The sequence below is a fragment of the Bacillus rossius genome, chromosome 5, assembly GCF_032445375.1.
Source record: "Bacillus rossius redtenbacheri isolate Brsri chromosome 5, Brsri_v3, whole genome shotgun sequence".
Taxonomy (NCBI): domain Eukaryota; kingdom Metazoa; phylum Arthropoda; class Insecta; order Phasmatodea; family Bacillidae; genus Bacillus; species Bacillus rossius.
The window spans coordinates 57998347-58019697 of record NC_086333.1 but is presented as its reverse complement, the minus strand read 5'-3'; the positions used below and the strand labels follow the sequence as shown (position 1 = coordinate 58019697).

Below are 21351 nucleotides of genomic sequence, written 5' to 3'. Positions count from 1 at the left end.
ATAGCTCTCTTGCATTTGTTCATAAGTCACAAATTTTGTCATTACATATTCATTGCTTAACGTTAAAAAAGATCACACATGTAATCATAATAATTACACACACTTGCACTATCTGATAATCCTTAGTAACTATCTGTTGAGAATTTGAGACTAATTGTAATTTGTAAGAGCACTGTCATGATAAATGTATAAGAAAACTCCATCAAATAATAGAAAAGATAAGGAAATGAATAACCAACGTTAATGTAAGGTGGCCAGGCTTAATGCACCAAGATTTAAGAAAGATGTCTGATCGTGAATAGCAGCTAAGAGCCATTGCCATTACCTATGTTAGTTTTGTTAAATGGTTTTGTTTTAAACATGAGTTTTTTTTTTTGACAGAGGAATATGTTTAATTGGCTGTTTTCAAGGGTGAATTTAAGAATGAAAAATTTGTTACACAGTCTTGCAAGTAGGATAGATAAAGTTACTGGGTCGCCACTTGAAGTCCCAGGAGGCGCGATACAGATGCGAAGACTGCACGCCAGTTCAGTGCATGGTGCTTTGAGGTGAAGTGGCATCTGAATTGCTAGCCAGTGTAACCCTTAGTGCCTTCACGCTTTTATAGCTTATGTGCCGAGCCAGACGGCAACCTTAACGTCTTGTTGCCGACGAGTCTTTAGAGACAGTGATGCACAACACAGACCAGGAACATTGGCACAGGAATTAGCTATGGTTAGAGACCCGTGAATTTCGCGGATTCAATGACCTCCAGGATAGACTCCAATATCCTCTACACACTCGGGCAAATGCCAACTGTTCATTGGCTGTTGACTTGTGAGTCGTCTCGACTGGGTGGCCTGTGATTCGACATTTCTATGAGTGAGGGTCTCTAATTGGCCCTCAGTCCTCCAGATTAACAGAGAACCAATGACAGAAGCAGCACTAAGGTATAATTATTTGAATTTTAGCATAACACGAAATGAATCTGAAAAATTCACGGGTCTCTAGCTATGGTTTATACATAGTACGGAACCATTACTATCCAATTCTAATTTCATTAAAATCTACAGTTCTAGATAAAAACACACAACAAAAACTTCTATTGTACCTGATTCAAAATTTTGACATTGACCAGTGCTACGCCCTCCCTAAGCCCGACGTGCCTCATGCCACTGCCGACCCCCTTTCCTCCCACCGACCCCCTCTATTTCATAACTCCCGCCAACAAGTGCGTGTGTTCGGTCGCACTGCGCGAACCCTTTCGGCGCCCACCCTAACTGGAGCAGTGGAGACTGCATGTTTTTTAAATAATGTAATTATTAAATATCTATAATATGTAATCCTTAAATCTTAATTAACTTGTAATTTTTAAAAGGTTTTAATAGTTATGTTTAACTGTCTTTAATATAAATTTACTAACGGTAAGTTCAACACTTCCTGCGGCCATGACACCCAGGGCCCGGGGCAGTCTCTTCCGTTCGCCGTGCGAGGTAGGACGCATCTCAGCACCTCGTCGACTTCAACTTTTGCTCGTAACCGATCCGTTAACATCCGCCGTCCTAACTAATTTTTTAAACCTTTTTCTAATCAACCTTCGAGGCCTACCCCGGCGGCAGACTGTGTAAATTAATGAATTAAAGCTCCCCGGAGCGTTTTGGATTAATCGGCGGACTTATAATTTCAGGACCGGGCCACGCTGTGTCCTGGTCAGCATGAAAGCTGGACTATGTGCTGTTTTCTGTGTGCGTCGTCAGCGTACGTGTCGGCGCCAATAAAGCTCAATATTCACTAGACTCGTTACACTCAATTCCTGACCACGAGTTTCCCAGCACAGAGACGGAGGTGTGTGGGGTGCCTCAAGACCCCACGAGCAGTAACATAGCGTGCCCGCCGCTGAGAGCGGGCCGGTGAGTGCTAGCGGGGGGGAAGTCGAGCCTAGCTCCACATGGGTCACGTCACGGCCCTGGGACAGAGTCGGTAGCCGGGTCCACGTGGTGGCGTCCAAGGTATAAACGTACGCCGATTCGAAACCCCCCCCCCCCCCCCCCCCCCACACGAAAATTTTGTGAAGAACTTAAACAATTCCTAGCCCATACTTTTAGATTACCTTTTATTACATGCTTTCGCTCTTGGTGAATGGCCCGCACTTGGATTTATGGCAACCCCTAATGCTTAGATCCAGACATGTACTGCCCCGTGGCAAATTACAAACCTCTTACTTTCGTTACATGCTCATACTTGATATAGAACAGCTTGCCAGTTATGCAGTTCACACACTTAATCATTAACAGTAAAAGGCCCAACAACACACATTTGGTTTACATGGAGATGATTGGGCCATGCCACGTGGTACTTAACACACAGATCACCTTACTGTGTTAAAATATATTTGAAAACTAACCGTTTCTGACTGGTTTTGCATGGACAGAATAACTCGCACAGATTCTGAAATTTGCCTATCAAAACAAAAGAACGTAATAAAGTAGGTAAATATTTGGAAACCATGTCACTTGACTTCTTAGTTGAAAATTTACAGAACATGAGAGTGTTGACTGTGTTTGGTTGCCAGGAATACTCGGTGCATGTGTCCTACTTCGCCATCTTCCTGGTGATATTCTTCGTGGTGAATTTTGCGATCGGGCCCGGCTCCATCCCGTGGTTCCTGGTCTCCGAACTGTTTAACCAGTCGGCGCGATCGGCCGCCACCAGCTGTGCAGTGGCCATCAACTGGACGGCCAACTTCATTGTGGGGATTACCTTCCTGCCGCTCGAGGTGAGTCCCGCCCGCTTTGCTGTGTCCACTGCACCGTTCCCGATTGGCGATCTCGTCAGATCATTGTGTTTTAAACTGTTAATATAGATTTAACTGTAATTAGTAGGGACAAGATTACATGGTGAAATAACACCACAGCATGTCAATACACCATATTACATTGAAATGCAAGTTAATATACCACAAAGCCACAAAATGTAACTAACTAAAATCATGACATTAATCAGTACATTTAATCAAAATTTAAGTTAAAAAAATTTAATATTTTAATACAGGAGCACAATCCTTTATCCGAAATGGTCGGGACCAGCAGCATTACGAATTTCGGAATTTTTCGGATTTCGGAATTTTAATACAGGAGGCCTAGTAAAGCCAAATTAGGTTATGTCAGATGTATTAAGGATTTCAAGCAACATAGTGCAAAAAACAACAAAGTACATAACGTAAATAAACACTGCAGCATAAATAAATACCTGAAACAATCACCAAAATAATTTGTTTTTAACATCTGATACTGTAAAACATCTGGAGAATGTTTATGGTGCGTCGTCATCGCCGCCGATATCGCCGTCAACTCGTACGTCTCGTGATCGGCTGGGAGCAGGATTTTCCTTCTCCTGAGATATAGCAGCACGAATGATGGCATTTTTAAATGCCTCTTGAAGTGTCACTTGTTTTGGTTTAGGCTTCTGACTAAGCAATTTTACTTTAATCGCATACACAGACATTACTTCTTGCGCACTTACAAATGAACATTGCTCGAGTCCAGTTTCCGCAATAATTCCACCTTCTGAGTTATTGATAATGTTAAGTGTTTTCGTTTTTTTTCGCTACCACCCATCTTCATATCGGAATGCCTTTTTGCCATTGCCGTCTTCAAATATGGCAATACGTTCACGTAACAACACGGTTAACTACTAAATGCGATAAAACAACTCCTATCGTAGCCAAGCAGCAAGCTGTAACTGGCGCTAGTTTGCCGGACAAACTGTAAAAACAGCGCCTCGGCGTTGCCAAATTGCATGCTGCCTTGCTGACGCAGTGCTGCCAAGTCACTCGCTCGCACTAGTCACGCGATCGCGACTTAAGTTTGCCACACAACTGCGAACAATATCGCGGACGTTGAAGTTTTGAAAAAAATTTCGGATTTTAGAGCTGTTCGGATTTTGGAATTTCGGATAAAGGATGGTGCACCTGTACATTAAATTCAACTATAATAATTTGTTGTAGATTGTACCTAAATTTATGAACAAAATAGATTGGGAAGAAAAATTAATTTTTTTTATCTTGCAACTGTTATTAGCAACTCATTTTGACATTGCGACTTTGGCACATTTTTAAACACACAAATACTTGCAGATTTATTTTTATTGTCCCAAGTAGTTCTGTCCTCGACATGCATATTACAAATTATTATATTGTACAAGTGTGTCATATTTTGGTCAAAATGGCACTCTTATGGTGAAATAAGTATAATGAAACATTGAAATGTAATAGTTGTTCAATAATATGCTATTTTTTTCAATAAACAGAATTCATACAAGATAAAAACAATAACACCAAAATCTCGTGTCTAAAAAATAAAATTGGCCCCAAAAATAAAACCATAAAAATCTTGTCTCTAGTAATTAAGGTTTTGCAAAGCTTGTTGTTTTTATTTAAATCAAATTTTAAATTAAATATAAATATTTTTCAAATATATTTAATACATACAGTGATGACATTTTTTACACTTCACATGAGTCCAAGAAAAATTGATGGAGAAAAATACATGGCGAACCATAATTAGAGTAATATAAATGCAAGAAATAAAAAAAAAACTTGGAAATGCCTTTTCTTAAATCAACAAAAAAATTTATTTTGAAAATTGTTTTGTTGATTCAACTGATTATATACCTACATAAAAATAAAAAAAGAGTCTTTTTAATAATTTGTATTCACAATCACAGATTATTTGTTACACATAAAACTTACTGTGCAACCTCCTTAATATAAGTCCTAGTGTGCAACAGAGTATAATTGTTACTCAATTACATAATTCCCTGATTGCATGCAGCATACCTAATTCAAGTGGAACATGACATGACTGTTTCTTTATTCCCTTTAGCAAGTCCTTCACGGCTACGTGTTCATCATCTTCGCGGTACTGCTGTCACTGTTCGTCCTCTTCGTCTACAGGAAAGTCCCGGAAACCAAGAACAAGACGATGGAGGAAATAACAGCCATGTTCAGGCAACGATCTTACGAGTGAACCGTAGGGCTTAGTGTCATGATATTATAAGGAACTTCTGTACCAGAAGACACAACTTGGAGCAATGCCAAACTTGTTTATGGTTTGCAAGTACTACAGTACCGCTTTGCAAAAGATGCAACTTAGTGTAGTCGGGTTGTTCTGTATATCTCTCGATGGCTATCACATGACAGGCTATTTTTTTTAGTACAGTGTAATGTGTTTTATAGATGAAGTGCTTGTCGACTAAGATGACATTGTAGAAGTAAAAAACTAAACGCATGTGGACATTAAGTATATTTTTAGTGAATATTAGTTATTTTATTTGTGTACCATAGAATATTGGTTTTTAGAATGAAATCAAACATATCTTTGTATAGAACTAAGAAATTTGTTGTAAGTGTAGTAATCCTAAATATTTTGAAGGTAGGCCTACATTTTATTTTTGGATTAAAATGATAAAATTGTGATATTGTTTTTATGTCTGAAATATTTTAAAAGTCCTAATGTTAGTGAAAATTTGCATTGATGCTGTGTCTTAAACGATATAGTAGGTGTGAGTTCTGAAGTTGTGCATTATTTTAGAGTACTGTTTTCACAATACTGTAATCAGCTCCCCTAATAGCTACAGTTGAGCAGGGTTACATACGGCCAAGTCAGTTTTATTTTTCTGCTTGCAAAGATGATATTCCTTCATTTTTTACATTGTGAAAAAATATATATACAATATTGCGACAGCTAATTGAGAACAAACAAGTTTACCTGATAAAGCAGTTGATACTGTTATGCAACCCAAGAACATGTAGTAAATAGAGAGAAATGTAATGAAACCAGAACATCACTAGTTACATCATTCAAAATCACATCACTGATGTAGATCAGTTAGTGGTGTGCACTACAAGAATTTGGTATTGAACTAGAGCTAGATAAGAACTAGAAACGGGTGCATTAGGATTTTCATTTAGTATAGGTGCGAGTACTAAATGATGATGCATGGTTTGTGTTCTCTCAAATTTGAATTATAACTCAGTTATTTCATTTAAATCTACAATTAATCAGAAGTTCTAGCATATTATGCTAAAATATATAAATTAGGTTTATATTTACATCAGAGAAGTTAAAAGACAAGCCTTAGGTAAGTGAATTTTATTAAGACTAGTTATAAGCGGGTTAAGTCGGTGCTTTGTGAATCATTACTGAATGATAACCTATCGTAAATTAAATTTATCTTTTGTCCCACCGTTAGTACAACATAACACTTTTACTTAATAAATAAAATATTAAAAAAATAGCAATGCTGCTTGACATTATCTTTAAATTTCACAGATACAGTACTTTGCTATTAAGTCAGTCAGAGTATACGAACCAAAATTCCAGCTGTAATATACATACGATACACATATATATATTTTTTTTCCCCCAAGACAAAAGTACTACATACTATACTTCTGCATTAATCCAAGCCTCATCTTGATCACAGAGTTGAGAAATTAAATGTATCTAGTCAGCAATCTCAGAACTTTTGGAAACAAATGCAGAATATTTATAGTTTAAGAATATCATCAGAGTCCTCAAATGATTTATGAACCTAAAATCTATGACTGAAATGAGAAAAAACAAACTGTCTCCAGGACATCTGGCAAACATTCTATAATGCTTGAGGCAGGGCTAGCATTACCTACAACCCTTCCTGTCCAAAGCTTCTAATACTAAGCTTGTAAAACGCCTGAACAAAAAGTAAATGTGTTATTTTTCTGCAGCAGCCATTTCTTTGACATAGATTCATCACACTTTTCCTTTGACTAACAAGAATAGTAAATTCACAGTGCACTGGTGTGCTTCACAACCATTTGTGCACACAATGAGATTGAGATGTTTGCTGTACGATGATGGAAAAATGAAGGAAATAACTGCTGAAGAAGGTAATCCTTGACAGCTGATTACAATAGTTTCTCATGCAGCTTGCAGTACCTGTGTGCCCGCAATACTCTACAAACTGTGTAGCAATAGTGTCAGTAAAATATGTTTCAACTTGTAGAAGTGTATTTGTGTTATCTGTTAATGTGTTGTATTTATTGCTGTTTGATGTTATTATTTAATGTTACTGATGAAGCAAAAAAAAAGGTATCTATATATTTTGTGAAAATTCAGGTTGTGATTTTCGTTTAGCAACTATGATTTTATTTACCATGAAACAGAATATAACAAATGAAATTCGAAAACAATGAAAAAAAAATTATATATTACTGGATTTACTTGAAATTATTTTTTCACATTGGTTACTTTTTAACTAACAGAAAATTTCACTGCCACAGAATTTGACATTATTATTAAACATTGTAACCAAATGTTTGTCTTAGCTATGGCAAAACATTCCACAGCGTGTTGACACTCCAACTTACAACCAAACAAAACTCTAACAAAGTCGGTAGCGTAAATGAAATAAATAAAATCCAGTAATACCAAGACAGCTAGTCACTGAGCATAGTTCAATTATTGCATTGATGCAAATAATTAAGTGCTTGCAAATAAATGATTGAGATGAAATTGTGTGTGTGTGTATGGTGTTGTCTCCTGTATTTTTACCAAAAGGTTTATATTATTTCAGATTAAAAATAATACTAATGTATCGAAATAAATGGAGGATGACCAGCTTATTTTAATTTTTCACTGCTTTATTTACGTAATAAGGTCTGACTGTTTGGTCCAGTAGTCAGAATGCCTGGCGGGTGTGATTGAGATTCCAGATGAAATCCTAGACCAGGTATGGTTTTTATAAAATCTTTAAAAAATGTCCTACGTGAAAGGACTGGGTGTTGTGTATTTTACCTTCACCTTCGTACCATGTAAGGCAATACGAAACTATCAATGAATCACCTTGCCAAAGAAAACCTCAAGTACATTGCAGTTTCCAACACTGCTAGCACAAATGTTTGGAAATGTAACTACAATTATATGTAATATCTAAAATTTGCTCGTGACCACTCTGAAACTAAAGTGTATCTTTATGGCTAAGAGTCCAATATAATCTGTGGTACATACAGTGCATTTTAAAGAACTTTAAAATTACTTCAAGAAATCACATGCTTTTACCAACTGTGGTTTTATTTTTGATGTATATACTGCAGTACTGAGCACGAATTGCTTGTGTACATTTTGATTTTTATATGTTTGTACATGTATGAATGGATGCATATATATGTACCTGTGATGTCACTGTGCAGTTTTGTAAATATATGAATGTTATATAGTTAAAAAAAAACTATAATAAAACATAAATGTGCCAAAATTTAGTTTTACTTAAACTCCTTTACATCACTTTGATTATCGAAATGTTTTGCTATTGTATATGTTTCACAGGCCCTGATTTCAGGCAGCTATCGCTCTGGGCAGATAATCTTTAGCCACCTCCCTTACTTTTCCTGTTCCTCCCAAACATCATAAAATCTTAAAAATCCAAGCTTATTTACTATCAAATTTAAAACAGCTCATTATGCCACTAAATACAGTAAGTTTTTTTCTCAAAGTTACCGGCTATTTTTCTTTTTTCTTATTTAAATTTAATAAATGGTCATTGCGGTTTTATACAGCTGTTTTAACTACCGATAACTTGCTAATAACTCTTATAACTATCTATTTATTAAGTATTTGGTTTAAAGCTTAATATTTTAAGCACCCTACAATAGTTAGTATAAACTAACATTTCCCCTTGAGTTTGTCCATGGCAGTACTTTATGGAAGCAAATTTATTTATTTATTTATTTTTTTACAAATACTAGAACCACCCTACAAATGAGAGGTTATATGTTTTTCTTACGGCAAGCTTAGGGATATTACACACCTTTTTGTGGTGCCGCCCCTTCAAAAACTGGTGCTCTGGGCAAACGCCCGGTTGGCTCGTTTGTAAATCGGGGCCAGATGATAAAGAGGTTTACTTCAAGATATCACTCAATTCTCACTTAAGACTCCGTCTCACATGCCAATTTGGTCATTTAATTATCTTGTCATTACCTACTTTCATTTGAGGGATTTTCCTGTAAATTTATAGTGATAGCTCTCTTGCATTTCATGTTTTGATTCAAATTTTCTCTAATCAAATTCACTAAATATCATCTAATCATGGTAAAAGGTCACAGTGTTCAATATTATGATCATTTGTGTGAACTTAAAACAGCCTCAATAAAATTTGTGGTTCAACCAAAAATGCAAGAGAACTATCGGAATAAATTTACAGGAAAATCCCTCAAATAATAGTAAAGGAAAAAACGAAATACCCAGCTCTGCATGACAGACTGAGTCTTAAGGCGGTAGGTTTCAAGATTTCAGAGTATGAGCTTGAACACATTCCAGTTTGATTTACATAAGAGGAGTTATAAGAGCCCAAGTTTTTACAAATAAACTTGTCGCAAATGTGCTGGAGAGGGCTGACTAGTCCAAGCACAACTATTCAGTAACAGACCTTGCGAAGATTCCAAAATTCAGGTTTTTGTGTTTCAGTTGGGTTTTTTTTTTTTCCAAAAAGGACTGTTAGACTTTGTAAAGTAGGGTACTTGGGTAAAGTTACGCAGAGAAGGAGCTTAGAGAAGTTACAGCAGATACTTAGAAGAAAGGGTGAGTTATGATTTTGAAAGATTGTCCATATTATTCTACACTCACAATTGATGTATATTCATAAAAATATCCAGTAAGATTTAAATGTACCTGTGCATTGAATACAATGAAACCAAGGCACTCATGTACCAAACCCATTCAGGCCCTCATACACCTACATGTTTAAGGTTAAAAATCAAAATCAAAATATTATCAATATATTTTCACATTATGCCATCTAGGATTCTTATGTGTGAAGTACAATCCATTCCAAATCCTGAACAAAGCTTCCAATAAAAGTGATGCCTATACAGAACATAGTTTTAAAATTTAATTTGAAATGGCTCATGCACCACACTATCATCATTTCAAAGTAGCCTACAATTAAAATAATTTAGCTACATGTACAGACATCATAGTACCGCCAACACCAAACACTGATTTTCATTACATACTTAACTATCTCAACGCTGCTCTGTTTGGAAATAACGGACAAAGGTAAACGATTAAGCCCAACACAAATTTTTTGAAGAACATACCACCCCAAAAAAAAATTTATACGTGGACAATTTGGTGAGAATTACAGCAGAACAGTAAACAGTTTGTATCAGGTCTATATGGCCGAGTACAAAATACATGCCACCTCAAAAAGTTACCTGGAGAACTGGAACTTTTGTTGTTAATTTATTATTATAATTATTAGGGGTGGGCCAGTCGAATCCTCAAATACCATTAATCTTTAGTATTTAAAGAATTATTTGAAAAAAAAAAAATTATTTGAAGAAAAATATTTAAGGAAATAATGTACATGAAAAATTCAACACTGATAACCTTTGAAGTTTACGAGGTCAATTATTTTTGTTGCTATATATACTGTTACCATTCCCCCAAGATATTGTACTTTTAATATATAACAACATAAATAAAATTACAATACATATTGATTCTGGAAACTTAGTTTGGGAAACAAACATTTAAAGGGTTAAATGTTTCAACATGTTAGTAGTAATTATTTTTTTCATTTATTATAATATATTATTTTATTTTGACCCTTGACACCAGATTCAGATTCCAGGGTTATATCTGCTGTACTCTCTGGGATTCAAAATTTGAGTTATTGTAGTTATTATTTTTTATCATCGTTATTATTTTGGCCCAATGTCTCATCACCAGCGAAGACATAGACCCATTTACATACAGGTACTCAGAAAAGAGATGTTGCGAAAGTAATCTGCCATGACCTATAGTAAAGCACCAGACCAGCATTCACCTGGACTGATTTTGGGATACCAAAGAAAACCAAAATCAGAATGGCCAAACTAAAATTCAAAATCAGGTCTTCTGTAATGCGAGGCCAGTGTTCTACCACTAGATCACCTCACTCGTTTGAAATTTAGGTACTATTTCCATGCTATCATTTGGTATCATTTGGTATCCAACCTTCTTCATTACTGAAAATTATTACATGAATGGAATGGTGAGCATTTTTTCAGTATAACACTGAAAATTCAGAATAAACAGAAAAATGCCATTTGTTTTTATTTTCCATTATACATATGTAAATGCATTAAAATTAAAATTCATAAATGTTCTTAAAAAGTGCCAAAATCTTTTTCTTCTTAATGATCACACTTCAGTAAGGTGGACTCTCAATGACCAATCTTATGCCACCCATTTGTTCGTCAACCATTCAAGCAATTTAATTCACTCTATCCGTTTGTCATTATAATATTCCCTTTAAGGCTGCTAACTGACTAGAAGTCTTAAATTTAGTGAAAAAAATTTTTTTTTTGTAAAGGTAGATTAGTTTGAGAATTCCAGAAAGCAAGCACTTTTAAATCTTTTAACTCCATTTTTTCTCTCTGACATTATTTATGCAGCTTCAGATACTGTACGGAAATAATTACACTTATGTAGTATCTCGTTCAATTTTTGTATCTGATATCAAAATTTAAAGATTTTTTTTAATGCAAGTTAAAACATGTTCTGGAAGCAGTTACACCAATAAGTAAACTGAAAAAAAAATTTAAGATAAAGAGTTGATAAGCAATACTTTGCAAACATTTCAGAGGTTATAATTTTGTCCATCGAAGGTTATACCAGGCAAGCTTTAGACAAAAGTACGGATGGACGGTTGGAATTTTTTCGGGCACCTGACTGAATCGAGGTCACGTGACGGATGGATCACTGTGAGTCCAGCTTCAAATACCCCAGAGCCTTCCAGGACAAAAAAAAATCAGTGGTTTGCTCCAACGGTCCAGAGGCTAAGAAAGAACTCTTGTTAGCTTGTGTGAGTATAGTAGGGTACCGAGGCAGCGTGTCCCGCCCACTTCCGCACATCGAAGAGCCTCGCCGGCACGGCAGACGCGCTCCGCAGTGACAGTCTGGCTGCGCACACGCCCACGGCTACGCACTGTTCTTCCGACAGGCGTGACAGCACCCCCGCGATGAATCCGGCCGCCAGGCTGGCCAAAACAAACATACAAGTTCTGCTCCGCCAAGCAATGGCTCAACAAAAAAAAAAAAAAAATCAACTAATGTTCAAATCATACGCGCGGTGCCCACACTCTTCCTCTTCTTCCTGTTCAACCAAATATGTACAATTTTTTCCCTGCTTCACCAATAAATCTTTGCTTCACCAATTAATCTTAACCAATTAATTTGTATCAAATACATATACTCTAACATGTCAAACTGACCGTAAAATATTTTCCCACACAATACACAGTTTATACTGTTATCTTTTTCTATCAATGCCATGAAGAAATGCACCCGTCTGTAATATTAAACCACAAAATTTGATTGTTGTCAGCATTTGTATGGCTAACAACATTTTATCATGTTCAAATGATTCACAATACACAATTTAATTAATGATATAAACAGGTGGGTTATTTCAACTAAACATTAATTTGTGATTAAAATACTAGCTGGATTTAAGACATTAGTAGAGGAACATACCAGAATTAAAAACTGTTAATCCAGTTGGGTAACTCTTGTGTTTTCCAGGTTGTAGACAAAAATTTTTTTAATTCCTTTAGTTTTTCCTGTTCTCCAGATTTTCCCTGTCAGTGGGAAACTTGCAATAGGTAAACCGATTAAAATCTGCATTCACTCAAAATGACCAAAATAGATTTGTTGGTAACACCTACCAACAAATGTCAACAAAACAAGTATAAACCTTGCCATTATATGAACTATCTAGGATATTCTCGCTTAGCAAACAATACTGCCTAACTGAAAATTTCAACTAAATTGACTTTTTTGGTTCCAATGTATTCTAGCAGCAGGCATTTCACATCCATTGATACACAAGTTTTATGCCAAAAATACAAGAAACAGCAGCACCATTGCACAAAATGGAACTGCCTAAATACACTGACACTGCTGTAGGCTCCTTGGTGAGGTAGTAGGATTGTAATTGGCTACTCTTGCTTTATAGTAAAATAAAGTATTCAAAATGTTGTTTTAATATAAAAAATGGCATTACATTAAATACATACTATAAGTTCTTGAAAGTAAGCAGTTGTTTGACCCCTCTGCAAAGTTACTGAAATGTTAATTAAGCTGTATTATTAGCTGAGCGATGACACGCGGAAGAGAAGATGAGCTCACCAGTCGCCGGCACCAGACACACTGACCACGTCACGGGCCTCGGGAACCGAGTACACGCGAGCGGACACGGGCGCTAGCGCGTCATCTCCGCGACCGCGCATGCGTCCTCCCTCCTGCATCAACACGTCCCTAGCATCTCCTCGCCGAGCTACCTGCAACCCACGACACACAGCCGGGATTCCATTTCGTTTCCTCTTGTTAGGGATCGTCCATTAACCACGTGAGGCTCGAAAGGAAGAGGGGGGGGAAAGATCGGGAAAAATCACGAAATATCACAAGGGGGGAGGGAGGGGGGGGTGTAGAGAGATATCACGTGTATTTATTTTTTTGCGCTATTTCTACTAAACCGAAAAGCGACGCGTGACCTTGACTCGCCGTAGCCAGGCAACAATATCCCCGCCCGCCACAACATGAACCACCCGGCTCGGCTTGCCAGTCGCTAGTAAGACTGTGATTTTGGCGCCGAATACATGCGTAAATCACATATAAGCCTTTCCTTTATTATTTTTATGCCAGTGAGAATAAACCTTCAACCTTAATGTGTGTCTGGACATTTTTATAACTGTGCTTAATTTTCCAGAATTAAATTAGATTATACCTATATTTAAAGATAATATTTTGAAATTTTTAAAAATATTTGGTGCCAAAAATATACACGTGATTTATTGGGGGGGGGGGGGGGGGGTAGTAGTCTGAAACCTCACCACAAATCACTAGGGGGGAGGGGGGGTTAAAAATTTGCTATAAAAACATCACGTGATTAAGGCGATTGGTGCATGGAAAATATTACGACAAAACTAATTTAACTGTACATATTTATTTTTGATGCTTCTTTTTAAGACATAATATACCTAGGATATTTTTAATAAACTTTTTTTTACTGAGTTATGTCATTTTAAATGCATTAATTTTTATTCCAAGTCAGAATTATTTAGAAAACACATAATTATGTTAAACTTAAGTATAGTTCAAGAAACGAGTGTACGAATAGGTTTCTGCACATATAAAAGTAAGAAGAAAAAATTTTCATCGTCAAAATTACAGTTTAATATTGACAATTTCCATTGATCACTGCTGGACTACTTCAGGAGCGATTTAAAGAATAAATTCAAATGAAAATGAAAACATAATTGGCAGAACACTATTGAGTTATGTATATATTTTCATATCCTTTTGTTTTTGATACGATCCGACTCAAAACATGCCCTCTGGAGTGACAGTTCTAGTGCTGCGTGTAAAACTCTCGCCGCCGGGAAGAATGTCCCCGCGACGTGGCGCTGAGGGCGGCGCTTGTCGGAACCAGGTAGTCCGGCGGAGCTCCGGCCGGCGGGCCGCAGCCTGCGGGTGGGGAGGGGGAAGAATGGGGTGTAGAGGGAATACGAGAGAGGAGGCTCTGTCAAGGTCGCGCTCATGGAGCTAATATACAGTAATACATCTGGAGAGCACAAGGGAAGACCAGCAGAGGATGCCGGGTATCGGCTTCCTACACTGAAAGAAAATGAAAAAGAGCCAAACTCGCCTCGCGCGGCCGAGAATCCTCCAAACTAAACTCGCAACAGCTCCGAAACTATCAAAACAATCAAACTGAAAATTTTACTGGAGTATCTATAAACATTTTTCCCCACATCGCTTTAATATTTTTTTCGAAACATGAATGCTTTCATTTTTAAAAATTAAATACTTATTTACTGCCAACATTTTTTGTGATTACGCAGAGTAAATTACAACATCGAGGAAAATTTTTTGTTTGCAATTGTAAGTGGGGGACACTAGCGTATGAAATAAGGAAGAAGCCTCAAATTTTATTTATATACCCCTTTTGACGCATTCAACCCCATACTTTTATTTTTACAGAGAGTTGAAGTGGGAATAATGTTTCAGTGGGTAACACTACCGACATATGTCTTCGGAACGCACTTCTTTTTGTTATTATACATCTCAAAATTTATAATTTCATACACAATGTTTATAAAAACGAATTCTTACTTACCTCATTTAATCTATTAAAAACCTCTTGTAATATACGTGTATTAGTAGAAGAACCAACGTAACATGCAAACCTTAGGTAAACACTGGTAGAGAATTGTTTGGAATAACTGTAATGCTATGCATATACTGACAATGTAAGAAACTTCCAATTTTATTAATTGTTTCCATAAGAATTAATAATTTTAAAAAAATCGTAGAATAGGCCTTTATAGACTGAAAACCTTTCACTCAGTTTCAAGTCGCGTACATAAAAGTTTTTTAATATATATAATTACCAACAGTGGCGGATCCAGGATTTTGGTTTGGGAGGGGCTTGACCCAGCTGAGGCTAGGCTTTATCAAGGCAAACACTAAAACAATAGTGGACCCAAATGCTTTTGGAGGGGGCTTGAGCCCCTTAGCCCCCCCCTCTGGATCTGCTACTGATTACCAAATATTGTTGAATATATTTAACATTTTTATACATGTTACAACACACATATAATAACAAACCTATATAGTATATAAAAAGACAAACACCAAATTTTAGCATTTTGTATTTCTTTTCTCTGTGTGAATAAAATAACAGTTCTTAACGTAGTTGCTAATACTGTACTATATTTCTAAAAAAAAATTACGAAAACCCCTGACATCGTCACCATAACAATGATAAATTTGCAAAATAATTAAGGCACATTTTTTAATGCTACGAAGCACACTCTTAAGAGAAATGTTTTAAACTTATGTTGGGATGTAACTAATATCTTAAAAGCATTCTGAAACCGTTACTTTGAGGGAAACCTTAATATACCGAACACCATACCATCCTTTAATCGAGTACGATTTTCGCTTCTTAAGACCCATTTGTCTTCAAAATGCACTGTACTGTGTAAGTAATAAATCAGTCTTAAAATCAGTTAATTATTTTATCTTCCTATTTCGTATTCTAATTGAAATAAATATCAGATAAGCATGTGTTACTTGTATCACGACATCAAGGTATTATTTATCAGTAATTAATATTTCATTTTATTTTTTTGTTAACTAATGTGCATAGGGCAGTGCACTAGACATCACTACCTGTGTGTAGTGTTGCGTTACACTTTTTAACGCATTAGAGTTCACATAAAATGATAAATTCAAAATTTCGTTTAAAAGTATAAATATCAGCGATCAATTTAATTAATGTCCAGTATAACTCAGTCAGTAAAACATTCGGAAATATGTATAGGACCTGTTAACCTAAATATTTGTTAACAGTTAAACTGAACTAAGATGTGTTAGAGTGGTTTTTTCTCTGTCCGTATATTAGAGGTATGGAACATCAATAAATATAGTTTAAAAAACTTAAGAAACATGCTTTTAAAGATTATCAAACTAAAAAGTTAAAAATAATTTTAAAATTTGATTTATGACAATAGTATATAAGCAATACTATTGTCATAAATTAAATTTTAAAATTATTTTTAACTTTTTAGTTTGATAATCTTTAAAAGCATGTTTCTTTAGTTTTTTTAACTATATTTATTTTTAACTTTTTAGTTTGATATTCTTTAAAAGCATGTTTTTTTAGTTTTTTAAACTATATTTATGTATAATTATCATAGGGAAATGAGTTACCGACACTACCTATTACCATCTGAGATAACTATTTGGAGTTGCAACGTCACAAAGAAATGGTAAAGTCTCTCCGAATCATTTACAGTTAGATGTATGGATATAATCCTAGAATTTACCAGAAAAAAAAAAATTTTTTTTCCAGCGTGGCCGGGAGTAGAACTCACGATCGCTGAATACGAAAGCTGACGCCTCAGAAGTCACGCACCTTAGACCGCTCGGCTAACGAACGTGATGAAATTGGTGGGACATTTTACACTGATAAGTCACTCACTCTTAGTCGAAAGAGTTACAGACGGACAGACAAACAAACATACAGGTGAAGCTAATATAAAGCATGTAATAAAATACGCATCTGTCGCCCATTTACTTTAAATACAGAATTATAAACTACATATTGTGAAAACATTCTGCAGCAGTTTTTGCTGAACGGAAAAACACGGATGAGAAGACAGACGAAATGTGTTTGGTAAGTGATTTTTCGTCAAATGAAATGGAACAGGACAGTGCTTATCAGAATGAAATTACAGAACTACTTTTGTGCAAGGAAATGTATTTTACAAAGACATTTCAAGAGAAATCACCTTTAAATGAAATAGATCTTGCTGACATGGAAGAAATAGACTTAGATTTAGAGGCCAGATCCCTTTCAAGTGACGAAATTTCTCTTGAAGGGCTGAAATATGTTTCTGGCTATATAGCTCATCGTTTCAGAAATAAATATCCTGACCTTGGCCCTACGGATTTCAATTCGGAGGACGATAGCTGGATACATGTACAATCAAAGGGTAACTTAAAATGTCCCACTAATGAATTTTTGGAATTAATAAAGATCGCTGAAATGTGTTTTGATAATGTTCATGGCAACAATTTGTGCAAAAAAGAGCGGATTTTTGAATCACTGACTAAAATTATTTGCGGAACTACTGAAAATAAATATCCAGAAGAAGTTATATACTGTTTTGTCAGGACAAGAACGTATATGCGTATCAAGTATTTGAACATGAAATATTTTAACGAACAAGACCAAAAACGCAAAGAAAGAAATAAGATGAGGAAAACTACCCTCTAAGATTTTTCAGTGTGATATTGTCCACTTTCCTTCACCATAATATGTATGTTCATAATTTATTTACGATGTTTTTTAATTACTATATTTAAGAAAAGCATTTATTGTGAATATCGCAGCAATTATGTAGGGCTTAAGGTATTTATTGTATTCCAAATATTGAGTATGCCATTTTTATTGCCTTTATTAAAAATAATATATATGTTAACAATGTAACAAAATTGCGATATTTTTGTATTGCTATTGCAATTTCGTTTCTTGTAAACATTATTGTAGACTTTTTCATATTGAAATTAAATTTGCTATAGGGTTGTTTGTATTTTAATTTTACAGTTATAAGATTTTTTATATGTTGTTTACTGTTTACAAACATTTGAAAAATATTTCCTTAACCATATTTCCATTTCCATGGCAATAGTCTTGTTAGCTTTTCGGGTAACTCTTCTACATGGATGATAAGATGGTGCGACATCTAAAACATATCACACCACCTTTACATAACTATAAAACTAAGAGGTGTTTTCTTTACATAATATTAAAGCACAATGTTTCCTTGTGGCGTAGGTGATTTAGAATTTCCATTTATCTAGAAAAATGGGCTTTCAGAATGTTTTTTAACACACAGTGTTTCGGAAGGTTTTTGAAGAAAAAAATTGACTACCCGTTTTATTTTTTTGCAGCTGAATTCGGGCACGTGCATGAAATATAATTAATCCGTAGGAAGCGCAATGGTTTAAAGTATTGATGTTGAAGATTTGAAAAGATTTATTGAAATAGTGTGAGAGATCGAGTGAGTTGAGTGAGAAGATGTGCGCTCTCAGCCACATGACGTGCGCAGTTGCGAACAAATAAATAATCCATTCAGCCTCTCCATGGCGAAGTATGAGTGAAAGAGAAAACCTGCTAACCCCTTCCCCTCCTCCGGGCACGATAGAACCGTATCGGCTGTGTGTTAGAGGGAGAGGGAGATAAAACCTTCGAGGTTCTGTTAATTCCTCCTAGATGGCAGGCCGCAGAGCGACCAACAGCGACACCCTTTCCGTATGAAGGCCATCTCGCCACTGACGAGCTGGAACTAAGCTCCTGACTTCCCTACATAGTAACAGTCACCCACATAGGCATCTAGACTCTTTAATGATCATATGATACAAAATTCATTGCTTTCGGGCCTGTGACCGTTTTTTACCGTGCACCAATCGCCTTAATGGATGAACCCCTTAGCAGCCAACATAGCATACAGTTGTGTTATGGGCCTGATATCCAATCTCATATCTAATTTTATGCCTGAATTTTCCCCCAGTGTTTACGTATCTTCTAATGATAGGTACCAAAGTAATACCCCTTTCTATGTTATGATAAAATCTCAGTTTCTTCTATTTTGGAAAGCCCAGTGCTCTGGGTTATTAAGTCTTTGAAGTCTTCCATGTCTTCTGGTCCTGACGGAACATCCAATCTTTATTATTAAAGGCTGTTCTCATATATAAACTCCCCTCCTTAATCATTTATTTAACATAAGAATAAAATCTCAAGTCTTTCCTGACAAATGGAAAATTGCTAAGGATGTCCTTATTCATGAGTGGCACCAAATTAAATGTAACCAATTATCGCCCAAAATCTCTTCTTAATGGCTTTTCAAAAATGTTTGAAAAAATTATCTGTAAAATTATAAATTTCCCTCTTGAAAATAGGTAGATTCTCTCTCTACCAACATGGCTTTAGATCTAGCCTGACAACAGCTACTAATGTCATTACTTTTCTAAACCCCACCTACGATAAAGTCACTAACAGGGGTCAGGTCGATGCCTGTAATTTTGATATAGCAAAAGCTTTTAATACCGTTCACCATGTTACACTGCTTGACAAACTAACTAAATTTGATCTAAGTGATAGTTTGATAAACTGGTTGTCTAGCTACCAAAATAATAAATATGTTTTTTTTTTTGTTTCAATTAACAACTGCAATTCTTCACTTCTTAAAGCTAGTTCCAGTGTACCTTAGGGGTACCTGTCTCCCTTACTTTTTAATATATTTATTGATGACATCTCACGTGTTCCCATCCACTCCACAGGGGTACCTTTTGCAGATGATCTCAAATTAGTGGAAATACAAAATCTCCCTATGACTGTATTTTATTTCAGAATAACATTAAAGAAATTAATAACAGGTGTAAATGCAATCAAGTACCTATCTTTAAACAAAGATAAAACAAAAATAATTTATTTCACTTGAAAATATCTTCCAATAAGATTTGATTATAAACTGAACAATGATCTAAGTCCGAAAAGCAATTCCCTAAAAGATCTAGGAATTATTCTTGACTATAAATTATATTTTTATTTGCATGTAACATGTATACTATTTAACCACCAGTTCTAAACTAACTCTAGCTTTGATAAACTTCATCACTTATCATGCTATTGATATTGAGTCTATCCTTTCTCTTTATTTATCATTAATCAGGTCCAAATAACAGTATTTTTCAGTTATCTGGAATGAATTAACTCTTCTGATAGTTTAAAAATAGAATCTATTCAAAACATAAGTTCAAAATAATTAATCTCAAAAATCTTTCCACCCTGATGTATCTAATCTTTCTGATCGCAGAGCGCATCTAGATGCTATTTTCATTAAAAATGTCTAAAGGTTAAAACTTACCTGGAAGTACATATATACTGGATAATGTAGGACTAAGAGTCCCACAATTAGTTAATTAACTTCTACTTTGTGCACAACTTAAATGAGAAATGATTTAACTTTAAATTTATTTTTAACTAGCTGTAATACCCGGCGTTGCCCGGGCTGAACACAGGATGAAGGGGACCTTTTTCGAAATCAGATGTAGTTAGTAATTGTCTTCTTAATTTGAATGTCAAGAGTGCAAAATAATTTATATCACTTTCAGATCCCGACAGACGTTGTTCTGCCAGTTTATAGTTATTTACCTGGTCTGTATGTAATTTACACTTTATAAAGCAATATAGAAAAAAGCTGAAAAATAAGAGATTACTAATATTGAAAAGATTCCATTATCTAGCTAATGCTCGGCCTGCATTGCAATGCTTCATTCAGTTTTGTTTTGTAATATGTTTGAAGTAGTTCCACATATACAAATCATCTATCCATCTCTCTATATATATTTAGGCCTATATTAAAACATTAAAAGGCAATGTTATTGTAGGTAATCTGATTTGAGTTGTTAGTACAATACCTATGCTAATTAATTACATGACATTTTTGTTGCATTTTGGTGCTTTACAGTGTATTAATTTGCATTTCGGTGTTATTTGGTGTATGGATAAGTTATGCTTTTCTGTGTTATTTCTGCTTCATTGCAATTCATCATATAAACTTGTCCCTAGTTATAATTGCATTAAAAAAACACACAAATACATTATTTAACACCTTATAATATATATTTTTAAATAACTTAAATATTTGATAAGTTCAGAAACATTTTGCAAGTCTACTGCTGTATTTCTGTTATTCTTATTGGAATTTGCTTTTGC

The 21351-nt window shown here is 35.3% G+C and overlaps 2 protein-coding genes across 5 annotated transcripts in view; one reads left to right on the top strand and one right to left on the bottom strand.

Moving 5' to 3' along the window:
• Nucleotides 1–7642, top strand: part of LOC134531832 (solute carrier family 2, facilitated glucose transporter member 1-like) — a 207473-nt gene extending 199831 nt beyond the window's left edge. For all 4 annotated transcript variants that reach the window (XM_063367798.1, XM_063367801.1, XM_063367799.1 and 1 more), the window contains 2 exons: nucleotides 2552–2755; nucleotides 4863–7642. In XM_063367798.1, coding sequence (XP_063223868.1) covers nucleotides 2552–2755; nucleotides 4863–5006 — 348 coding nt within the window. In that variant the 3' untranslated portion in view covers nucleotides 5007–7642. The remainder of the gene's footprint in view (nucleotides 1–2551; nucleotides 2756–4862) is intronic.
• Nucleotides 7643–11089: 3447 nt separating this feature from the next.
• The window catches only part of LOC134532271 (uncharacterized), a 476249-nt gene continuing 465987 nt past the window's right edge, over nucleotides 11090–21351 (bottom strand). The window contains exons 10-11 of the mRNA XM_063368690.1: nucleotides 13191–13342; nucleotides 11090–12040 (exon numbers count right to left, since the gene is read on the bottom strand). Of these exons, the coding sequence (XP_063224760.1) occupies nucleotides 11857–12040; nucleotides 13191–13342 (336 nt within the window). The 3' untranslated portion in view covers nucleotides 11090–11856. The remainder of the gene's footprint in view (nucleotides 12041–13190; nucleotides 13343–21351) is intronic.